Below are 22,349 nucleotides of genomic sequence, written 5' to 3'. Positions count from 1 at the left end.
AGCCTTTTGACTCTTCTGGGCAAACGGAAGAATTTGGGAAACGATCCAACAAATTAAAACATTGAATTCAATCACCCCAAAGTACTGCGGAACACAGATGAAATTTTATCCCTAGGGACCTGAAGTTGGCAAATGAGCATTTCACAGCCCCTCTAATACCCGGCGTCCCTAAGTAATGGAACACCTAAGGATGCTTTGTAACCAAGATGGAGACTCCCAGCTCTGTGGAAGTACAGCACAAACTCAGCTGTGAGGGTGCCTGATCCTGGAAATCACCGAGGGCCCTGAAAGTGGGGCAATGAGAGGCCGTGGGTGCACCACTTCCTCTCAGGTCCAGGGGAGAGCCAGGGGGTAGATTCCTGATCCCCAAGTTGCCAGCTCTTCCAGATGTTTCTCAACAAAGAAGGCTGCCCCATTACTGATGGCCTAGGAGCCTGCACTGCGAAGCCCTAAATCAACAGCACGAAAAGAAGACAGAGTCCCCCAGTCTCCCCATCGCCAATCCCCTCCACTCACCACACCTTTCCCTGCCTGTGGATTTGTCTAACAATGAGGTCCCCAGTAGGATAAGGCATGGGGCCACGGAGTGTTGATGGGGAAGGTAGAATAGAGAAGGGGCAGAAAACAAAGAGGTAATTTTGGACTATGAGATAAACCAAGAGAGGATAGTCCCAGGTGAACAGACTAATGACCATGCGATTGAAAAGAAGAACTGGATGGTGGGAAAGCAAGGTAGAGAGGAGGTTCCAAGGATGAAATCCACAAAGGCCTTCGGGAAGTCCCGCCTATTCATATCACAAAACACCAAGTCCTGGTGTTGTCTGTGTGCAGCAGAGGCATGGGGAAGCGAACTGGCCATCACACAAATTGCTGTCTGAAACTGCCCATGCCTACAATGCCGAGGCAGGATCCGTTTAATGCAAAACAATGGTCAGGCAATATGACTCATTCAACTGAAGGGCTAGCTGTGTGGGTTAGGTTTGTAGACAGTAAGGAAAGATTCCTGTGGTGGACTCTGAGCTGCCGTTCAGACTTCTATTTGGCCTCTACCAACTTTCTTAATTGTATGGCACCCGGAAGGAACATAATCACGCTTCGGCATCATTCCAACTTGGTTCCTTGTAGTCTGTGTAGCTTGGGTTATCTGTCAAAGGCGTTTCTAGTAAACCATTCCAAGCAGTTAGTTTGCATGTGTGTCCTACTTGATCTGATCTGGTAGTTACCCATTGTACTCAATGAAATTCTAGCACACTGTCCTAAAAAGGACATCCAGGAGAAAGAAACACAGCTTATTTCATTAAAATCAAAATCTATTAGGGGCTAAGTTCACACTGGGCATAATTAATAATCATCAAGCCCTTAAGTAGACAATAATCATATACACGGCATCTATGTAAGTCTCAATAACATTATATTGTATCCCAGAAATCTGTCATTTTCTATGCACAAATATTACATGATTTAATTCTGGTTATACATCTTTAGATTAAACTTATGCAATGCACTTAGGAATGACAAAACATGTTCAGGATGAAAACATTCTTTGAAAATACAGAAAATGTGCATATTAGTGACAACTTACTTACCTCCAAAATTTTATTACATTAAATTCCTCTAGTCTATTCTGAATCATCTAATTTGCTGTTACTACTATGTACAAAATTTTAAAAAGGAAATACACTGCTTTAAATTGATTTCTGGTTGTTCTCATTATATTTCAAAATAACAGTCAAATCAGTCCACTTGGCTTCTTGCATTACTTAACGCTTTCCAGGAATTGTTTAATCCAGGAAAGAAGAATATCCAGTTCACTGATGGCTTTGTAGATTCCTTTCTTTCCAATCTGCGGATAAAGTGGAAATATTAGAAGCACAAATATTTCACATTTAAAAAAACAAAGCATTCAAAGACAAGAATTTGGAATACTTACCTCATAAAATTTTCTTTTCATCCTGGTAATGGATTTCATTTCTCTAGCTGATGAAGCACAGGAAAACTAAGAAATCAGAAGTAAATACAGAAAATATTGTTGAAAAAGGGCTAATAATATTCACTCTTCCATTCACTCAACCAACATTTTTTGAGCAGGTATAATGTGCTGGGCATGATATACACTGGCAAATAAATAGTACCTTGTCTCTATCCTCACAGAGCTTATAGTTTCACAGGGGAGAGAGATGATAAATAAGAAAACAAATGGGGGCCTCCCTGGTGGCACAGTGGTTGAGAGTCTGCCTGCCAAGGCAGGGGACACGGGTTCGAGCCCTGGTCTGGGAAGATCCCACATGCCACGGAGCAACTGGGCCCGTGAGCCACAACTACTGAGCCTGCGCGTCTGGAGCCTGTGCTCCGCAACAGGAGAGGCCGCGATAGTGAGAGGCCCGCGCACCGCGATAAAGAGTGGCCCCCACTTGCTGCAGCTAGAGAAAGCCCTCGCACAGAAACGAAGACCCAACACAGCCATAAATAAATAAATAAATAAATAAATTTATAAAATAAAAAAAAGAAAACAAATGAAAAATTAAAATTTCCAAATTACAATTAAAGCTGTGTTTGTAATGCATAAATTCTATGATAGGAATTTACAGAAATGAGCTGCTTTCAATTGGGTGATCAGAGATGGTTCTTTCAAGGAATGACATTTAAATTAAGATCTGGAAAAGGAGAAGGAGCCAGCTATATGAGGAAGTGAAGAAAGAAAATAGGGGTTTGGGGAGGATGCACAGGAGAGAATAACTCAGGTAACCTGAGTGAAAGGTGTGCAAATGTCCTGAGGCAGGAAAGACCTAGTGCTTTCCAGAAACTGAAAGAAAGAAAGCACGGCTGGAGCAAGAGAGATATGGGAAGCATAGGAGATGTGAGAATGACAAGAAAAAAGTTTACTTTTTGAAAAATCACCCTGGCTGTTATATACATTGCACAGTACAATATTCAGGTGTTGATTGCCAGGAGAAAGCACCAGGAAATAAATATTAGTTTCTAAATTAGGAGGAGGAGCAAACTAATGTCTTGAGAAGATGGCTTGTACCTTGGCGGGGGGGGAAACTGCCAGTCTCCTTTGAGGAGGTGAATTTTCAAACCCCATCTGAGCACAAGAATTGCTTAGGAGTCAAGTAGGAGGAAATTCTTCATCATCTTTTTTTCTCCCACAAATTTCCATAAGGTTAAATAGAGAAAAGGGAAGGGAATAAAAAGGTGAAAGTGTCTAATTTATCTACTTAGCTTTTACTCATAAAACCTTAACGCTGGAATTGACCAAGGACATTATATGGTTCAATTCTTCTCAATTTACATAAAAGGAAACCAAGGCCCAAGGTGTCCCAGGATGTCCTGTCCTCGTGATGAAATAATGTCAGTGCATCAATAAAGATAATACTATGGCTTTGGGGCTTGCAAAGCCCACTGGTTTAATAATAGTTTGAAACATATCCTGGGAATTAGTGAGCACTGTTTAAAACAATTGGATTAAAAAAATAAATACAATCCTTAAATCTGCATCCCTAGTATCCTCAATGTGTTTGAAAAATCATACAAATTTGTACTGTGTATTATAACTAAAGCAAAAATGGATAATTCCTCTCCACTGATAATTCTGAGGAAATGAAATACTTAGGCCAGGGAGTGGATAGCTACACATGGCATAGTCTCTCACCCTGTAGTCTCATGAATAACGAGCTCAAATCCTTTCTACAAAAAGCGTTTTATTATACTATTGCCTTTTATGAATATATACAGTATTCTCACAACCACTGGAGGAATGTAAAACCATACATAAGATCTTATATATATATATATATATATTTTTTTTTTTTTTTTTAACCTCAGCATACAACTTCAGACAGGATTGTAACCATCTCTTTTTGTTTTGTTTTGTTTGGGGATTTTGTTTTTTGGTTTTTGTTTTTAGTTAACCTTAGTAGTTAAGATAGGTCCTACTCTGGCCTTGGTTTCCTGAAACTTTCTTTCCCCCATATTGCAAATAATAGATAAGGATTCAGATTAAAGATTAAATTAACTTAATTTTACTATATGACAGTGGATGTAGAGTTTTAAGCAAATCTTATTTACTTTTTGCAGTTTTTTCCTGTGAGGTCTTACAAATATTATCTGAGGTGCAATTAAAATAACAGGTGAGAAAATTATATCAGGGTAGCCTGTTTTGAAAATAGATTTCTAAAAATTGAACGTCAGTTTAGCAAAAAATGGACACCAGGACATTGACACAAAAGTACTGAGACCATAAATGTTCATAGGAAAGCTGGAAGTAAAATTTAAACGTCAGCGTTATTGGGAGAAAGCAGGACTATATTGGCAACCAAGGAGATTGCATGAAAGGAGGAAAAAATGACTAAACGATTAGCCAGTGCTTTTCCTCAAAACCAAATTCATAATCAGACATTTAATTAAAAGATAATTATAGATATTCAATATATGAGTAAATATGTATCAGAAGAGTTTACAAAACATCATCCTATTTCTATATTCTCTATAACTGAATCATCTGATATAAAGTATATATAATCTCACGTACCTACAATAATCTTAGACCCTCATAAAACATTTCTCCATGTTCCAATCATAGGCAAAAAACTAGAAAGAGTTTCTAAATACCTTAAATACAAACATATACTAGGGTAAGCATAACTTTATTGCTGATTTTTAAAAATTCTCAGCATAATAATCATTCATCAGAATGAGTCCATGCATCAATGTTAACTAGACTTATTGTGGTGATTATTCTGCAATTGATACAAATATCAAGTCATTGTGTTGTATACCTGAAACTAGTATGATGTTATATGTCAATTATACCTCAATTTAGAAAAAGAATGAATCCATGCAACTTTGCACTTGAAATGGTAGAGCTATGCCCCATAATTTTGACAGAAAAGTTATATATCATTAACCAAGGAAAGAATCTGTCAGAAAAGAGATTCTATAATATTATAATTAGAAAATATACTTACCAAGATTAAAACCAATGATTCATAAATGATCTCTTTATCTTTCAGTTAAAGTAATACCATAAACAAAACACTAACATTAGGCACTAAAAATGTATTTGATTGTTTAAGAGAACCACTCCTTTGGAAATTGTTGAGAAAATGTAATTGGAAGAAAATTAGTTCTGTGTGTGGAAAGCAATAAGAAAAGACAGTGACAATTTTACAGAACTACTACATGTTAGGTGCTTTGATATGTTATCTTATTTAATTCTAACAACAACAAGATGAGATTATTGGTATTGTTGAAAACAGGTTTAGGACTTTGCAGTTAATGAAAGAATAAAACAGAGTTTGTCTCACTTCCTACTTCTGTTTTTATCAGTTCAATCAATTGCAATTTTTAAAATATTTGAAATTACAAGGATAAACAATTGGCAGTGCTTCACAACTTGATAAGCTAGTTGTAACTGAGGATACAAATTACTTATCAAACATCCTACAGGAATTGGAGACAAATATTCTATTTGCCAAGACTTACCAGACTTTAAAATTAATTACATACAATTAATGTAAAGAAATGGAGCTCTTTAATTACCAATTACTATTCAGGCTCTCAAAATGTTAATTAAAGAAAATGATGAAATCTTGAAAGCTAATGTAATTTTTTTCAGTTTCAACTTTGATCACTAGCAATTAGGCAAATTACTTTATGAATTCAACTAAGCAACTATTAAGTTCCCTTTCAAGTCTGAGAGTATTTGAGTTCTATAAGAATTTTTAAAATGTCTTCTAACATATACCAACTTTCCAAATACCATTAGGGCAAATACCATGGCTAACAAAGATTAAAAATAAATATATTTATGTTACCCATAACTTTTTTCTTTAAACAGTTATACACCTGAATTACCCAAATCAGACTAATATTTTTTTTAATTTTTCTTTTATATTGGAGTATAGTTGATTAACAATGCTGTGTTAGTTTCAGGTGTACAACAAAGTGGTTCAATTATACATGTATCTATTCTTTTTCAAATTCTTTTCCCAATTAGGTTGTTAAAGAATATTGAGCAGAGTTCCCTGTGCTATACAGGTTAACCATTTTATTCTTTTTTTTTTTTTCAGGATTTAAGCACAGATCTGTGTGACTTTATATATTTATTTTTTTGGCCGCACCCTGCCTGCGGCATGTGGGATCTTAGTTCCCCAACCAGGGATCGAACCTGTGCACCCTGCATTGGGAGTGTGGAAATATGTAATATTTTATTAGGTGCTGCAAAATTCTTAGAATGTTCTCAGAAACAATAAGATGACATTCAAATACAGTGGTACTGGGATTCCAGACCTTGGGGTCTATCACGAAAATTACTGTAGTTTTGTATCTTAAGAGTGGCTCAAGAAGATGCCAGTCTTAGTGGACTTATAAAGAAATCCCAAAGGCAGGTAGCCTATAGAATCAGAAAGACTTCTTAAAAATAAAAAATAATTTAAATCCTGAGTTAGTAATGAAACTAAGAGAAAATAACATCTGATTGATCACCCTGGAAGAATGTTAGAAAATCAATTCCTTATATTCAAAAGTGGTAAATAAAGAAAAAGAATTGCCTGTTTATTCTGCCTTTCTTATACGATAAGTTCCTCAGGACAGCCAAATAGTAAGGGGTAAGTTCTCTTTACAGAATTATCCCCACTTATAAATAAAGTAGGCATAATAGAATTTTAAAAGCATCATTTTTCAGTTTTATGAATTAATAGATCAAAACAATAATTATCAATGACTGCTAACATAGAAATAGAGGCCATATAGTGCATTCTAGAAGCTAAAAGAAAGATTGATCATGTTAAGTAGGAAAAGGGAAAATATTAAAAAGACCAAATTCAGACTTCTAGAGATAAAAACTACAATTTCTAAGATGAAAAATATACTGAATGGGACTAAAGCAGATTAGATACTACAGAATAAAAGGTTTATAAACTTGATGATGTAGCAATAGAAACTATCCACAATGAAACACAGAAAAACCCTGAAAAAAACACAGAATCAGTGAGCTGTGGGACAATTACCAATGGCCTAATGTATATGAAATTAGAATTTCAAGATTAGAAGAGATAGAAGGAGGTACAGAAAAAATTTTTTTCTGAAAAAATAATGGCCAAAAACTTCCAAATTTGATGAAAACTATAAACTCACAGACAGAAGAATTTCAATTGACTCCAAGCACAAAAAGCATGAAGAAAACAAACCAATGCACATTATAATTAAATTGCTTTAAACAAGTAATAAAGAGAAAATCTTTAAAAAGAAAGAAAACCAGAAAAAAAAGATACGACATAAGAACAAAGATAAGAATGGGAGAAGATTTCTTGTCAGAAACAAGCCTGGAGACAATGGGGCAACACCATTAAAGTACTGAAAAAAAAACTATCAACCCCAAATTCTATATTCAGAAAAAATATATTTAAAAAATAAAGAGGAAATAAAGGCTTTTTTTCTGACATAAAAAACTGAATGTATTCATCACCAGTAGAACTGTACTACAAGATCTGTTAAAGGACAAATGCTGGAGAGGATGCAGAGAAAAGGGAACCCTCCTACATTGCTGGTGGGAATGCAAATTGGTGCAGCCTCTACGGAAAATAGCATGGAGGTTCCTCAAAAAACTAAAAATAGAGTTACCATGCTATCCAGCAATCCCACTCCTGGGCATATATCTGGAGAAAACTCTAATTTGAAAAGATACACACACCCCTGTGTTCATAGCAGCACTATTCACAATAACCAAGACATGGAAACAATCCATTTTTTTTTAATGAGGGAAATATTTGAACAGATGCTTCACCAAAGACAATATATAGGTGGTAAATAGGTAAATCAAGAGATGGTCAACCTCATTAATGATTGGGGAAGTGCAAATTGAAAACACAATGTAATACCACTACACTCCAGCTAGACTGGCTAACATTTTTAAACACTGACCATATGAAGTGATAGCAAGGATACTGAGCAATTTTAACTTCCACACACTACTGGTAGAAATGTAAAATGATTCAACCACTTTGGAAAACAGTTTAGCTGTTTCTTACAGAGTTAAACCTACACCTAACCTATGATCCAGCCGTTCCACTCCTAGGTGTTCACCCAAGAGAAATGAAAATATCTCTCCAAACAAAGACTTGTATATAAATATTAATAGCAGCTGTATTTGTGATAGTGAAAAACTGGGGGAAAAAAAGCCAAATAGCCATCAATAGATGAATAGATAAATTGTGGTATATCATTACAATGGAATACTACTTGGCAGTGAAAAAGGGAGAAGTAATTGATACACTCAATAACATGAATGAATCTCAAAATAATTATGCTGGGTGGAAGAAGTCAGACATTAAAGAGTATAACACATACATAGATTTTCCTCAATTTACGATTGGGTTAAGTCCTGATAAACTTATTGTTAGTTGAAAATATTGTAAGTCAAAAATGCATTTAATACTCCTAACCTTCCAAACATCATAGCTTAGCTTAGCCTACCTTAAAAGTGCTCAGAACACTTACATTGGCCTACAATTGGGAAAAATCATCTAACACAAGCCTATTTTATGATAAAATGTTGAATATCTCATGTAATTTATTGAACACTGTAATGAAAGTGAAAAACAGAATAGTTGTCTGGGTACAGAATGGTTGTAAGTGAATCGGTTGTTTACCCTCATGATCACATGGATGACTGAGAGCCGTGGCTCACTACCACTGCCCAGCCTCAGGAGAGAGTACCGTACCATGGATCACTAGCCCAGGAAAAGAGCAAACTTCAAAATTTGAAGTACAGTTTCTACTGAATTCATATAGCTTTTACACCTCTGTGAAGTCAAAAAATCATACCATTGTAAGTCAGGGATCGTCTGTAATACCATTTACGTTAAATTCTAGGAAATGCAAATAAATCTATAGTGACAGAAAGCTGGTCAGTGGTCCCCTGGAGGCAGAGTGTCAGGGGGAAAGAGGGAGCGGATTACCAAGCCACACAAAGAAACTTCTGGGGGTGATGGACATGTTCATTATCTTAATTGCGGTGGTGGTTTCACAAATATACACATACATCAAAACTACCAGATTATACACTTTAAATGTGTTCAGTTAATTGCATTTTAATTATATCTCAATAAATCTATTAATACATCATAAATATTAAGCATACACACAATACATGAGAGAGCGTACATACTACTCTTATGATTGCTTTTATGCAAGGGGCTCCTCAAACTTCTAGCAGGTCTAAAGCAATTTGTTAACCTTTCTCCAAGCTTTTTCTTTTTGTTCTCATAGTGGATGACACCACCATCCAGCCAGCTCCCCAACTGGAAACCTTAGTCCCATCCCAGTCTGCTCCCCTCCTCAGACTCCCCTCGCCCTTCCCTGTGGCTCTAGTGTGCATACTTTAGTCCAGGCACATTATTGCAATGCTCTGTTCATTGTTTCCTTTGCCTCAGGTCTCACCCCGACCTACACCCCTCTCCATTCACCAAAGAGGTCTTTCTAAAACAGAGTATTTAATCAAGCCATGCCTTTCAGTGGCTTTTCACTTTCTTCAGTATGTAATCCAAACTCCTTAGCCAGTCTTACCATGTCTTTCTTAATCTGGCCCCTATCGGCATCTCCTGGCCAAAGTCTAAACTACAAGCCTGCCCTTTAAGTTCCCCAAGCCACATTCACACACTCATACACATACATTCATATTCAATTACTTGCAACTTCCTGAATATGGTATGTTGTTTTATACCATCAAGGCTTTATTCAAGTTTCTCCCCTTGCCATTCCTGCCCGTTATTCCCCAGGAAATTAAATTCGATCATCACATCTTCTAATAGCACTATTTGTGTCTATCCCCACATACACCCCAAGCCTCAGAGCAGGTAGAATTATTAACTACTTCTTCCTTTGCACTTCCCCAGTGAATTTGTCAGACAGAAAACTCAGCATGAGCACATGTCACATTTCATGATTCACTAAACTTCTTTGTTTACATTTCTCTCCCCAAAAGAGCATAAGCTCTGGAGAGCAGGGACCAAATCATCCCGGTCTCTCTTATAGCACCTAGGACAGGACCTAGACAATATACAATTAAACCAAACTGCTGTAAGACAAGTTGCAAGAGGTCAATTTCCAAAATTTGCTTGTTTCTTTTAGTCATTTAGTTTCAATTGATTGGGTTTTCCTTTTGTCTTTATAACACCAATTTTTGTCTGTTTCAGTTCCCTTCTTCCTCATGAAAAAAATATACTCATAACAAAAAAACATTCATTTACTAATCATGAACCACCCTGTACCATTGTGCAGTTATGTCCCACACATGAGAGCCCGGTTTAAGAAAGTGTTCCATTCATTGTAACATGCTCATGCAAGGCTATATCTTTTTTCTACTTTGCATAAAGGTACCCTATAAGCTAAGGATGGTCCTGGTCATAAATAATATACTAATGAAAAATTCTTGAATAATTATGGCACAGACTGCTAATTATTGGCCAAAATTTATTTCCTCTTCTTCCTAGCCATAAGCTAGACTACGTTTCCCAGGATTCCGTGCAGTTATTGTGGCCAGGTGACTAGTTCTTGCCAATAGAATATGACCAGAATGATATGTGTCATTTTGGGAGCCAGGCTTATAAGAAGATGATATGTCTTCTTCCTGCTCTCATCCCCCATTGCCTGACTAAACGCAAAAGGCCTAAGGAATGACAGCTGCAATGTGGAAGGCCCCTGGATCTCTGATTCATGATGTGGAGGAAAGTGACCTCATCCAGAAACATTCCAAATGGAATTTTACATGAGTGAGAAATAAAGTTCTAAAATGTGAAGCCACTGAAATTTGTGGGCATATTTGTTACAGCAATTAGTGTCTCTCTGATATTGAAGTTGGTATATATACTTGAATGTGTTCTTGACTTTGGAAAATTCTTACAAATGCATTCTTCCCATATATAAGAGTATATTAATGTTAAATATATACATAAGAATTCTGCATGTTCAAAAAGATTCAGTTTTTATGACTCTTCTTTATTTCCCCAGACCCCTTCTCTCTGCTACTCAGTCTCCCATTCCAAAGGTAGGAATCTGGAACTGAGACAAATTAGAATATTTCTTAAAATGAAGGAATTCTTCCACACGAAGATAAAAGCCAGTAAACTAAAGCCAAAGAAGTAAAAGAAATGATGGATTCAAAAAGTTGGTCTTTTGGTAAATTAGCTATTTAGCAAATTGACTTAGAGCAGGTACATGAAATATTCTGAAAATATGTTTGGGGAAAGGAAAGATGGGGGAGGGAGGAAGGAAGAAGAGGGGAATGAAAGAAGGAAGGGAAGGAAACCCTTGGTCTCAGACACTCGATGGCTACCCATCAACTATAAATCCAAAAACCCTCAAAGTGTGGATAATTATTTATTTCCTTGCCTTCAGCACATAGTAATAAGTGGCACACTGCTATGTGGAAAAAAATAAATGAGGGGAGAAAAACAGGGCAGTTTATTTGCCATGGACATTTTAACTTTGTGTTTAAATTTTTTTTTCATAAATTTATTTATTTTTGGCTGCGCTGGGTCTTCGTTGCTACGTGCGGACTTTCTCTAGTAGTGGCGAGCTGGGGCTACTCTTCGTTGTGCGTGGGCTTCTCCTTGCAGTGGCTTCTCTTGTTGCGGACCACAGGCTCTAGGCGCACGGGCTTCCGTAGTTGTGGTTCGTGGGCTCTAGAGCGCAGGCTCAGTAGTTGTGGCGCATGGGCTTAGTTGCTCCGCGGCATGTGGGATCTTCCCGGACCAGGGCTTGAACCCGTGTTCCCTGCATTGGCAGGAGGATTCTTAACCGCTGCACCACCAGGGAAGCCACTGTATTTGAATTTTGAACTGAGAAATCTAAAGCCTAGAAATGTTCAATGGTTGATTGGTGATATTAATGTCAAAAGAGTTGTACCATTATCTATAGCCAGTAATCTTAAAGTTCCATGGGAACTACAAAATGGGGAAGAGATATTGATCAACTCTAGCTGACGACATGTGATCCACTATCTAATTCCTGGTTGCTCTAAACTTAGTTTTCTTCTCTGGTGATACAAGACAACCTCCACCAAGAATAACTCAGATATAACCCAGGTTATACCCCCAAGGTAATGAGATTTGGTAATAAATTACATGAGCATTCCATCACTGGAATTGTAATATCTCCCCAACCCTAATAATACCGACGAAGTCCAACGTCAGTGTTAAAGAAGGAATTTAGTACTTTGCTCTTATAAATAAGTGAAAAATTCCGCCTAGTTCAACATATAATCAACAAATTCTACTAGGTAAAATAGGGTTGATGATATGAAAATTTTTATTATCACAAAGTAAAATATCTTTGCATCTTCAGCAGAGTAATATTTTTTTAACAGTTCTGGATGTCCATTTATCACCAGAAATAAAACATCCACATAGAATCAGAGTATTTTAAAAATACTATATACAATTTATAAAGAGGCTGTAGTAATCCTTACTCCTTAGTGTTTTCTTCAATTATTAAGATACAAAATAAATAATTGTTGGATTCTCTAAGTTACAGAAAGCAATTTGTATCATAGATTTTGCTGGTTTTGCTATTTACAAGTTTTTTGGGAGGGGGTGGTTTTCAGAAGAGCAAACACCAGTGCTTATGGTGGGCATAAATTCAAATCCCAAGTAAGTGAACACATTAAACAAATTACTATATGCCAAAATTCTGCATGTAAGTTAACTGTCTAGAGCTCTGGAAGCAACATCTTAAATGCAACGCTGGTTTTTTAATCAACCCCTCAGAATCCTATTTATCCTAAAGCATCACATAACCAAAGCATTAGTCTAGAATTCTGGGTCCTGGAAACAGGGGCTGGGCCATTTCCTCCTGTTTCCAGATCATGGAAGAAGCCTTGGACCAGTTTTGAAATGTGTCGAGGTTCTGCAGAAATAGAACCTGCAGAACTTGGGGCCCCTCTCAAAGTTCCTCCTTCTTGAAAACTTACCTGCTCCATCCAGACTCTAGTTTTCTGCTCTGAAACCCCAGAGCTTTGCTAGTACTAATATTATGCTGCTTTTCCTTTCTTCCTCTTGTTATAATTGTTTGTGAAGTTACCTTGCCATCCCCTTCCTTCTGCCTAGAACCCTCCTAGCAACACACACACACACACACACACACACACTGCAGAACTCCTAGAGGGTAAAGTCTGTGTTACTCATTTTCCCCACAATACCCCAAATAGCAAGGGCAACAGGGGAAATACAAAAAGTGTTAATTATTTTCTATGTATTGGCTGTTTCTATATTGACTATATTTAGTGTCCCTTTTTGACTAAGAAAATATCACATCTCAGAACAGTCCAACGAGAGCACCAGAGAGAGGGAAGATGAGCAACATTCTCATGAATATTTTCTTCATCATTAATCATTTTAAAATATTTTCGGGCTTCCCTGGTGGCGCAGTGGTTGATAGTCTGCCTGCCAGTGCAGGGGACACGGGTTCGAGCCCTGGTCTGGGATGATCCCACATGCTGCGGAGCAGCTGGGCCCGTGAGCCACAACTACTGAGCCTGCGCGTCTGGAGCCTGTGCTCCACAACAAGAGAGGCCGCGATAGTGAGAGGCCCGTGCACCGCGATGAAGAGTGGCCCCCGCTTGCCACAACTAGAGAAAGCCCTCGCACAGAAAGCGAAGACCCAACACAGCCATAAATAAATTAATTAATTAATTAAAAATATTTTCCTCATTAGTGTTTCCTTATTAAGATGTTCTTTTTCAAAAACTCTTCATGGGCACATCTTTCAAATTATTTCATAAGTTATTTTTTCCTGAAATATTGTTTATGGAAACATGCTTCATGAATATAAATATATTCAATGACTATATTCATTTTTTAAAAAGAACAGTTAATTAGATATAAAGTTGTTAACTAGGTAACTAAAAGGGTAAAGAGAGACATCATAGAGGTAGTAACTGCAGGAAGCAGTTACCATCTCCAGGCTGGAGGGAACAAAGGGAAGAGGTTGGAAAAAAAATGGAAATGACAGCCATTGCTGAGAGCGACCTGTTTGCATTTTGCGGTGGAGAGTCATTCTTGACTCAGAATCAGCACATCTAGGGGGGGTGTCTGCATCCAGTAAAAAATGAGATGACCCAGATTGGGTTATAGATGCTATTTCTGGTTTTATTTTTATTTTTCAACCCCAAATTCTATAGACCAAGACATGGATTTAGTCTCAGAATCCATTCCTAGAAAGTCCACCCACGTTTCAGATGGTTAGAGACACAGTATGAGAGAGGAGAGCTTTAAAGCAACCAGCAGAACCATTGGGAAGGGGGAGAAAAGTTTTCTGTAACTTGCAAAGCTTTGGTTCATTGCCAGATTCAAGAATTAATTATAGCCTGAGGTCCCTGGAATGAAGAGGGAAAAGAGAAACAATATGACAATTACACATCTGGTGGAAGGCACAGCTGCTTCTGTTTAGGAAAGCTGCCCCCATCCCTGTCTCCCTGAATTAAAGCAAATGGTCAAAAAAGAAGAAAAGAAAATATCACATGTAAATTAATGTCGCCTACTTCACATTTTATAACTTCTCCCTCCTAAACTCCGCCCCAACCACTAATTTAGAATTCCACACAGAGCAAATGCTCGGTTAATTTATATTAAACAGATACTAGCTTCTGTGGCCAAAAATATAAAATTATAGGGCTTCCCTGGTGGCGCAGTGGTTGAGAATCTGCCTGCCAATGCAGGGGACACGGGTTCGAGCCCTGGTCTGGGAAGATCCCACATGCCGCAGAGCAACTAGGCCCGTGAGCCACAATTACTGAGCCTGCGCGTCTGGAGCCTGTGCTCCGCAACAAGAGAGGCCGCGATAGTGAGAGGCCTGCGCACCGCGATGAAGAGTGGTCCCTACTTGCCACAACTAGAGAAAGCCCTGGCACAGAAACGAAGACCCAACACAGCCATAAATAAATAAATAAATAAATAAATAAATAAAATTAAAATATATATATATAAAATTATAATTGGCAGAAAGATTAAATGCAAGGCCTATTATTAAAATTAAACCTATTTCCCTAAAGCAATGTCTGTGGAGACTTTCTAAAGCTCAGGCTAATCCTAGACTTCTTTTTTACAGTTTCACAGAGGTGGTTGGTTTACTCCAGCACATAAATGCCTTAGCTTGTGAGACAAAGTGACTGAAGTCAGCAAGGGTTGTCTTGGGGTGGGAGAATGTAAGAGGGAAAGCCCAGAGTTAGGTGGCGCTAGGGGTGGTTGTGCTCATATTTGGCCGCAAGGGGGAGCCAGCCGCTTTGGAAAGCCTCCACGACCAGCCTGAGAGGTACCGCCTGCTCCCATCGCGCTGTGGTCCAAGGCACTGCAAAAAGCATCTCTTGACAGATAAAGGTCCCTTCAGAAAATAACTTCTCCCAAAACAAATCAAGGAAAACCAGAGTTCCTATATAGCTCTATGGTTTCTAAGTTTTTCATCTAGAACATTGCTTGGTTTGGGTTATAACTATTATGAAAAAGGAGAAGTAACAACTGACACTGCAGAAATACAAAGGATCATGAGAGACTACTACAAGCAACTATATGCCATTAAAATGGACAACCACAAAGAAATGGACAAATTCTTGGAAAGGTACAATTTTCCAAGACTGGTTCAGGAAGAATTAGAAAATATAAACGGACCTATCACAAGTAATAACATTGAAACGGTAATTTAAAAACTTCCAACAAACAAAAGTCCAGGACCAGATGGCTTCATAGGCGAATTCTATCAAACATTTAGAGAAGAGCTAACACTGATCCTTCTCAAACTCTTCCAAAAAATTGCAGAGGGAGGAACACTCCCAAATTCATTCTACAAAGCCACCATCACCCTGATACCAAAACCAGAAAACGATATCACAAAAAAAGAAAATTATAGACCAATATCACTGATGAATATAGATGCAAAAATCCTGAACAAAATACTAGCAAACAGAAACCAACAGCACATTAAAAGGATCATACACCATGATCAAGTGGGATTTATGCCAGGGATGCAAGGATTCTTCAGTATATGCAAATCAATCAATGTGATACACCACATTAACAAATTAAGGAATAAAAACCATATGATCAGCTCAAAGGATGCAGAAAAAGCTTTTGACAAAATTCAACACCCATTTATGATAAAAGCTCTCCAGAAAATGGGCATAGAGGGAACCTATCTCAACATAATAAAGGCCATGTATGACAAACCCACAGCAAGCATCATACTCAATGGTGAAAAACTGAAAGCATTTCCACTAAGATCAGGAACAAGACAAGGATGTCCACTCTCGCCACTCTTATTCAAGATAGTTTTGGAAGTCCTAGCCACAGCAATCAGAGAAGAAAAAGAAATAAAAGGAATACAAATTGGAAAAGAAGAAGTAAAACTGTCACTGTTTGCCGATGACATGATACTATACATAGAAAATCCTAAAGATGCCACCAGAAAACTACTAGAACTAGTCAATGAATTTGGTAAGGTTGCAGGATACAAAATTAATGCACAGAAATCTCTGGCATTCTTATATACTAACAATGAAAAATCAGAAAGAGAAATTAAGGAAACACTCCCATTTACCACTGCATCAAAAAGAATAAAATACCTAGGAATAAACCTGCCTAAGGAAGCGAAAGACTTGTACTCAGAAAACTATAAAACACTGCTGAAAGAAATCAAAGATGACATAAACAGATGGAGAAATATACCATGTACTTGGATTGGAAGAATCAATATTGTGAAAATGACTATACTACCCAAAGCAATCTACAGATTCAGTGCAATCCCTATCAAACTATCAATGGCATTCTTCACAGAATTAGAACAAAAAATTTTACAATTTGTATGGAAACACAAAAGACCCCAAATAGCCAAAGCAGTCTTGAGAAAGAAAAACTGAGTTGGAGGAATCAGGCTCCCTGACTTCAAACTATACCATAAAGCTGCAGTAATCAAGACAGTATGGTACTGGCACAAAAACAGAAATATAGATCAATGGTACAGTATAGAATGCCCAGGGAAAAACCCATGCACATATGGTCACCTTATCTTTGATAAAGGAGCCAAGAGTATACAATGGAGAAAAGACAGCCTCTTCAATAAGTGGTGCTGGGAAAACTGGACAGCTACATGTAAAAGAATGAAATTAGAACATACCTAACACCATACGCAAAAATAAGCTCCAAATGGATTAAAAACTTAAATGTAAGACCAGACACTATAAAACTCTTAGAGGAAAACATAGGAAAAACACTCTTTGACATAAACCACAGCAAGATCTTTTTTGACCCCCCTCCTAGAGTAACGGAAATAAAAACAAAAATAAACAAATGGGACTAAATTAAACTTAAAAGCTTTTGCACAGCAAAGGAAACCATAAACAAGACAAAAAGACAGCCCTCAGAATAGGAGAAAATATTTGCAAATGAAACAAGAGACAAAGGATTAATCTCCAAAGTACACAAACAGCTCATGGAGCTCAATATCAAAAAAACAATCCAGTTAAAAAATGGGCGGAAGACCTAAACAGACATTTCACCAAGGAAGACATACAGATGGCCAAGAGGTACATGAAAAGATGCTCAACATCACTAATTATTAGAGAAATGCAAATCAAAACTGCAATGAGGTATCACCTCACGCCGGTCAGAATGGCCATTATCAAAAAATTTAGAAACAATAAATGCTGGAAAGGGTGTGGTGAAAAGGGAACCCTCCTGCACTGTTGGTGGGAATGTAAATTGATACAGCCACTATGGAGAACAGTATGGAGGTTCCTTAAAAAACTGAAAATAGGACTACCAAATGGCCCAGCAATCTCACTACTGGGCATATACCCTGAGAAAACCATAATTCAAGAAGAGTCATGTACCACAATGTTCATTGCAGCACTATTTACAACAGCCAGGACATGGAACCAACCTAAATGTCCATTGACAGATGAATGGATAAAGAAGATGTGGCACATATATACAATGAAATATTACTCAGCCATAAAAAGAAACAAAATTGAGTTATTTTTAGTGAGGTGGATGGACCTAGAGTCTGTCATACAGAGTGAAGTAAGTCAGAAAGAGAAAAACAAATACCGTATGCTAACGCATATATAAGGAATCTAAAAAAAAAAAGGAAAAAAATGGTACTGATGAACCTAGTTGCAGGGCAGGAATAAAGAGGTAGACATAGAGAATGGACTTGAGGACATCAGGTGGGAGGGTGAAGCTGGGGCGAAGTTAGAGTAGCATCGACATATATACACTACCGAAAGTAAAATATTTGGCTGGGCAGCAGCATAGCACAGGGAGATCGGCTCGGTGCTTTGCAATGACCTAGAGGGGTGGGATAGGGAGGATGGGAGGGAGGCTCAAGAGGGAGGGGATATGGGGATGTGTACGCATATGGCTGATTTGCTTTGTTGTGCAACAGAAACTAACACAGTACTGTGAAGCAATTATACTCCAATAGAGATCTATTTAAAAAAAAAAAAAAAAAAGAGAGACTATACTATTCACTGTCTTAATAAGATGACCTTATAAGTTAAGTATAGAATAAACCAAAGATAAGTGATGACCTTTCCATTATTTCAGGCAAGGGAACTGGCCCGGAGCATTCTCTCCGTGTTCTGCCAAGAGGTACCAGTTTGTAATTTTTATGCCTGTTGTTAGTTTAAGGGAATAGGAGAGTTCATGGAAAACTATGCAACCCAAGTCCCAAACAAGGACGTAACTTAAACACAGACTAACCAAAGAGAACATAAATTTGTTGAATTTTTTTACCTAACTGAGCAGCTCACCCTCATAAAAATGCCTCTGCACTATAGACTGGAATTTGGGTTACTGAGTACTTTCATGGACCGCAAGAAAATGATGTCCTAACTCTTAAAAACTAAAACTCCACTTCCCACTGCCCAGAGTTCAAGTTTCTGTAGCCCTGGTGCCCAAGGGTAGAAAGCTCATTTCCTTCTGGCAACCCAAGGACTGTGGTATCTTCAGGAGCCCACACCCCAGTTTGTACCACCTTCAAGTACAACCACAGGAGGCTTGAGAAAGCACACTTGGAGCCCAAACAATGTCACAGAAAAGATTCAACACTTCCCACAGAGGCAAGCCAACTAATACTGCACAGATCCTGGCCTGGTTGTTTTGCTTTGTTTTGTTTTTCTATACCAATCTTTAATATTCTGGATGTTTTTACAGAAAAGTGTGGTCACTTTTACCTTCTTAATTAATTCCCCATTGCTTAGGGTGACAGCAACCACACTGCAGCATCAAATAATTTAGGTACCAAAGAAGACACACTTCTTTTTTTCATTTTGTTTTGATTGAGACTTTGCCTTATACAGGGTACAACTCTAAAAACGTATATAAAAATAAGATAAAAAATCAATCTAAAAGCTCTTATCAATATGGGAAAGAGAGGAGGTGACAGAAAGAGAGAAGAAAAGAAAGAGGAAGGAAGGGAGGGAGGGAGGAGAAGAAAGAAAGAAAGAAAGAAAGAAAGAAAGAAAGAAAGAAAGAAAGAAAGGAGGGAGGGAGGGAGGGAGGAAGGAAGGAAGGAAGGAAGGAAAGAAAGAAAGAAAGAAAGAAAGAAAGAAAGAAAGAAAGAAAGAAAGAAAGAAGAAAGAAAGAAGAAAGAAAGGGAAAGAGAGAAAAAAAGAGAGAAAGAAAGAAAATATCCTAGAATAGCATTTGGCACATAGTTGGTGCTTAAGAAATATTTGTTAAATGAATGAATGAATTAGTTGGGAATCATATAAAGAGAGAATGATTTGAAAAACTAGATATTCATTTGAGAAGCATCTCCTGTCACTTTAGCTCTCTTCAACATGTTTTCTGTGCCATTCTTTAAGAAATAATACATAGTGGCATTACAAGTTATACAGGGTTATTTGATACTGTTTCCCTGGTGATGGACTCTCCATTTGGACTACAAGCCAACAATTAGAAAACCCCTTTACCCACTCTTTGGGGTGAAGACAACTTCCTACATGCTGTTTTCTGGATAGATGTCTAGGATCAAATTCACCTTATTTGCTATGCATACTTGCACAGTGGCTCAATTTCTGCCTAAGGCTGTGAAAGTCTTCCACAAAGTGTATTTTGTTGCAAACTTGTAATTGGAGTTGACCAAAAACATCTTCCATGAAAAAGGACAGTAGTTGTTCTTGGAATCTGCCGTTTTTCTATAAATAAGATAGAATAAATTGCATAAGGTAAACCATGAGTAGCTTTCATAAAATGACACTGAAGCATCCCCCGATTATTACTTCATGACCATCTGGAAAAAATAAAATGCAAGGAAATAAAAGCATCCAACAAGTAGAAACATGAGAAAGAAAAAGACCCTCTGGCTTACCATAAATAGTTTTTTGTTTTCTTTTTTAGTAACTGTACTTTTTTTACGTGATCTTCCTACAATAAAACAAAGAGAAATAAGATTTATCCAGAATTTCAAACGTCCCTTTGGTCATCATTCTAAGCAGAGCCTAATACTTACTGGAATTGTTGCTTTGAGCCTTGCTGCCTTGACATAGAGCATATCAACAGCCTGGGACAGTGTTCCCCTTAGGTAGCAACTTGCGGCGAAGGAAGATTGCTTGTGCCTGGCAATGGCAAGAGGCAGAGTGACAAACAGCAACCCAGACCTCAAAATGCAATTCACCCACATTTCCCTCCACCCCACTCTGGGCTCATGTCACTCAGGGCCAGACAGCTACTCGTGTTGGTTAGATGAGAGGATAACCTAGTTACTTTAGCCCTCAAGGTTGCCTCTCCAATGAGATGCTGTGAAAGATAACTTACAGTTTAGAGAGAGGAAGATCACTTCAGTTGTTCTATTTTCTTAGAGCTTGCTTCATAATCAAAAAATGCTGACCACATCATCTGTGACCTTAAGTAAAAGCACAAATTTACCAGTAAGGTTGGGGCCCTGTTCCCAAAAAGAATTCAGAACCTCCACTGCACGTCACAACAGATTTCAGTATTTTAAAAGTCATGTCATGCTAGTAAAAGAACTTGTTCTCCAGGACACCATGTGATTTTTTTTTTTTAATATGAAAAAAATCTCCTTTTCTAACAAGTAGCCCAGGAAAATTTGACCAAAAGGTAGAATGAGCAGCCCTGGGAAACCCGCTCATGACCTCAAATGGGTTTGACATTTGACCTTTGCCAGATCCTTCACCTGCCCCCCTCTTCCCTCAGAAGCCATCGTTCTGCAGCCTGGCATCAAGACCCAAGTCCTCAAGAATTTTTCCAGCTCAGAAATTGCAACTCCCCCAACATATTCAAGACTTTTTTGAACCTGGACCCGGGATTAAGACCTACAATTTAATAGGTTCTCTATCATCTCTGTCCAAGCCGACCACCCAGACTTTTCCTTTAACTCTAGACTTCCAGGAGAGTGCAAACTCCTTACCTTTTCATCTTTGAATTCTCAGTGCCTACCACGATGCCTCATGTAAAGAAGAAGCATATTAGCATTAGATGAATTGTACTTCCCTTTCCACATCATGAGATGCTACTATAACTGCTTTGTTTTTTCATGTATTCCATTAACAAATTTTTATCAGGGATCTGTCTACAAAGAACAGTGCTTGGTACCAGGGGGCTACGTACGAAAGCAGGTGTTCCATGGACTCCCATCCTCAACTCTGTCCCAGTTCTTCCCATGGCGATAAATATGGTTCCTTTTGTGTAGCATCCCCAGGTTAAGAAGTGGACACAGCTCAGAATCATATACTGAGAAGCAGAGCTAAGTCACCAAAGCCCGGAATGAATGGAGCCAACATCATCTCAGGCAAGTTAACATGAGGACTCTGGTTGTGAGTAAGTGATTCATCAAAACTAGGCAGGGTCAATAAAGCATCAGAACCCAAGACTGACTTCTAAATCAAGGCAACCAGGGCTGGCAAAGGAGCAAAGAGAAAGTATAAAGTAAAAGGTCCAAACACATGGAAGTATTTTTGGCTGTTTCAGATAGTAAGCGGATCTCTTTGGCAAGCCCAAGCGTCATTTCCACAGGAGCACCTCTGCTGATAAAGGACACTCCCTCTGAAATAAGATAGGAACCCTTCCTAAAGAGCTACGACAGAAGACAGCTGATCAAGACTGCAAAGCGAGGATCACTGAAGTTTTATAGAAATTCAGGAAAAGGAAGAATTATTTTTAGCTGGGAGTAGCTTAAAGGCTGTTGGAACTGGGACATGAAATATCCTAAGGTTTTTTGTTTTGTTTTGTTTTGAGCAGAGTAATGCTTACTGTTCAGAGTTCTTTTAGACAAAAGAATGTGAACATCAGGAATCAAAAGTCCAAATGCCTTCAGTGGGCATGGGATTAACATAAGCA

The 22,349-nt window shown here is 38.0% G+C and overlaps 1 protein-coding gene across 1 annotated transcript; it reads right to left on the bottom strand.

Annotated features, from left to right (window-relative positions):
- Window positions 1–1,511: 1,511 nt before the first annotated feature.
- IL26 (interleukin 26) lies at window positions 1,512–20,673 on the bottom strand. The gene is given in 5 exon segments (XM_028162058.2): window positions 1,512–1,843; window positions 1,931–1,996; window positions 20,054–20,213; window positions 20,371–20,417; window positions 20,503–20,673. Coding segments are annotated over 5 exon segments (531 nt in total). The 3' UTR covers window positions 1,512–1,756.
- Between the last annotated feature and the right edge of the window lie 1,676 nt (window positions 20,674–22,349).

This window comes from Balaenoptera acutorostrata, chromosome 11 (genome assembly GCF_949987535.1).
Source record: "Balaenoptera acutorostrata chromosome 11, mBalAcu1.1, whole genome shotgun sequence".
Lineage (NCBI taxonomy): Eukaryota > Metazoa > Chordata > Mammalia > Artiodactyla > Balaenopteridae > Balaenoptera > Balaenoptera acutorostrata.
Note: the sequence above shows the minus strand (reverse complement) of the source record. Positions and strands in the feature narration are given on the sequence as shown.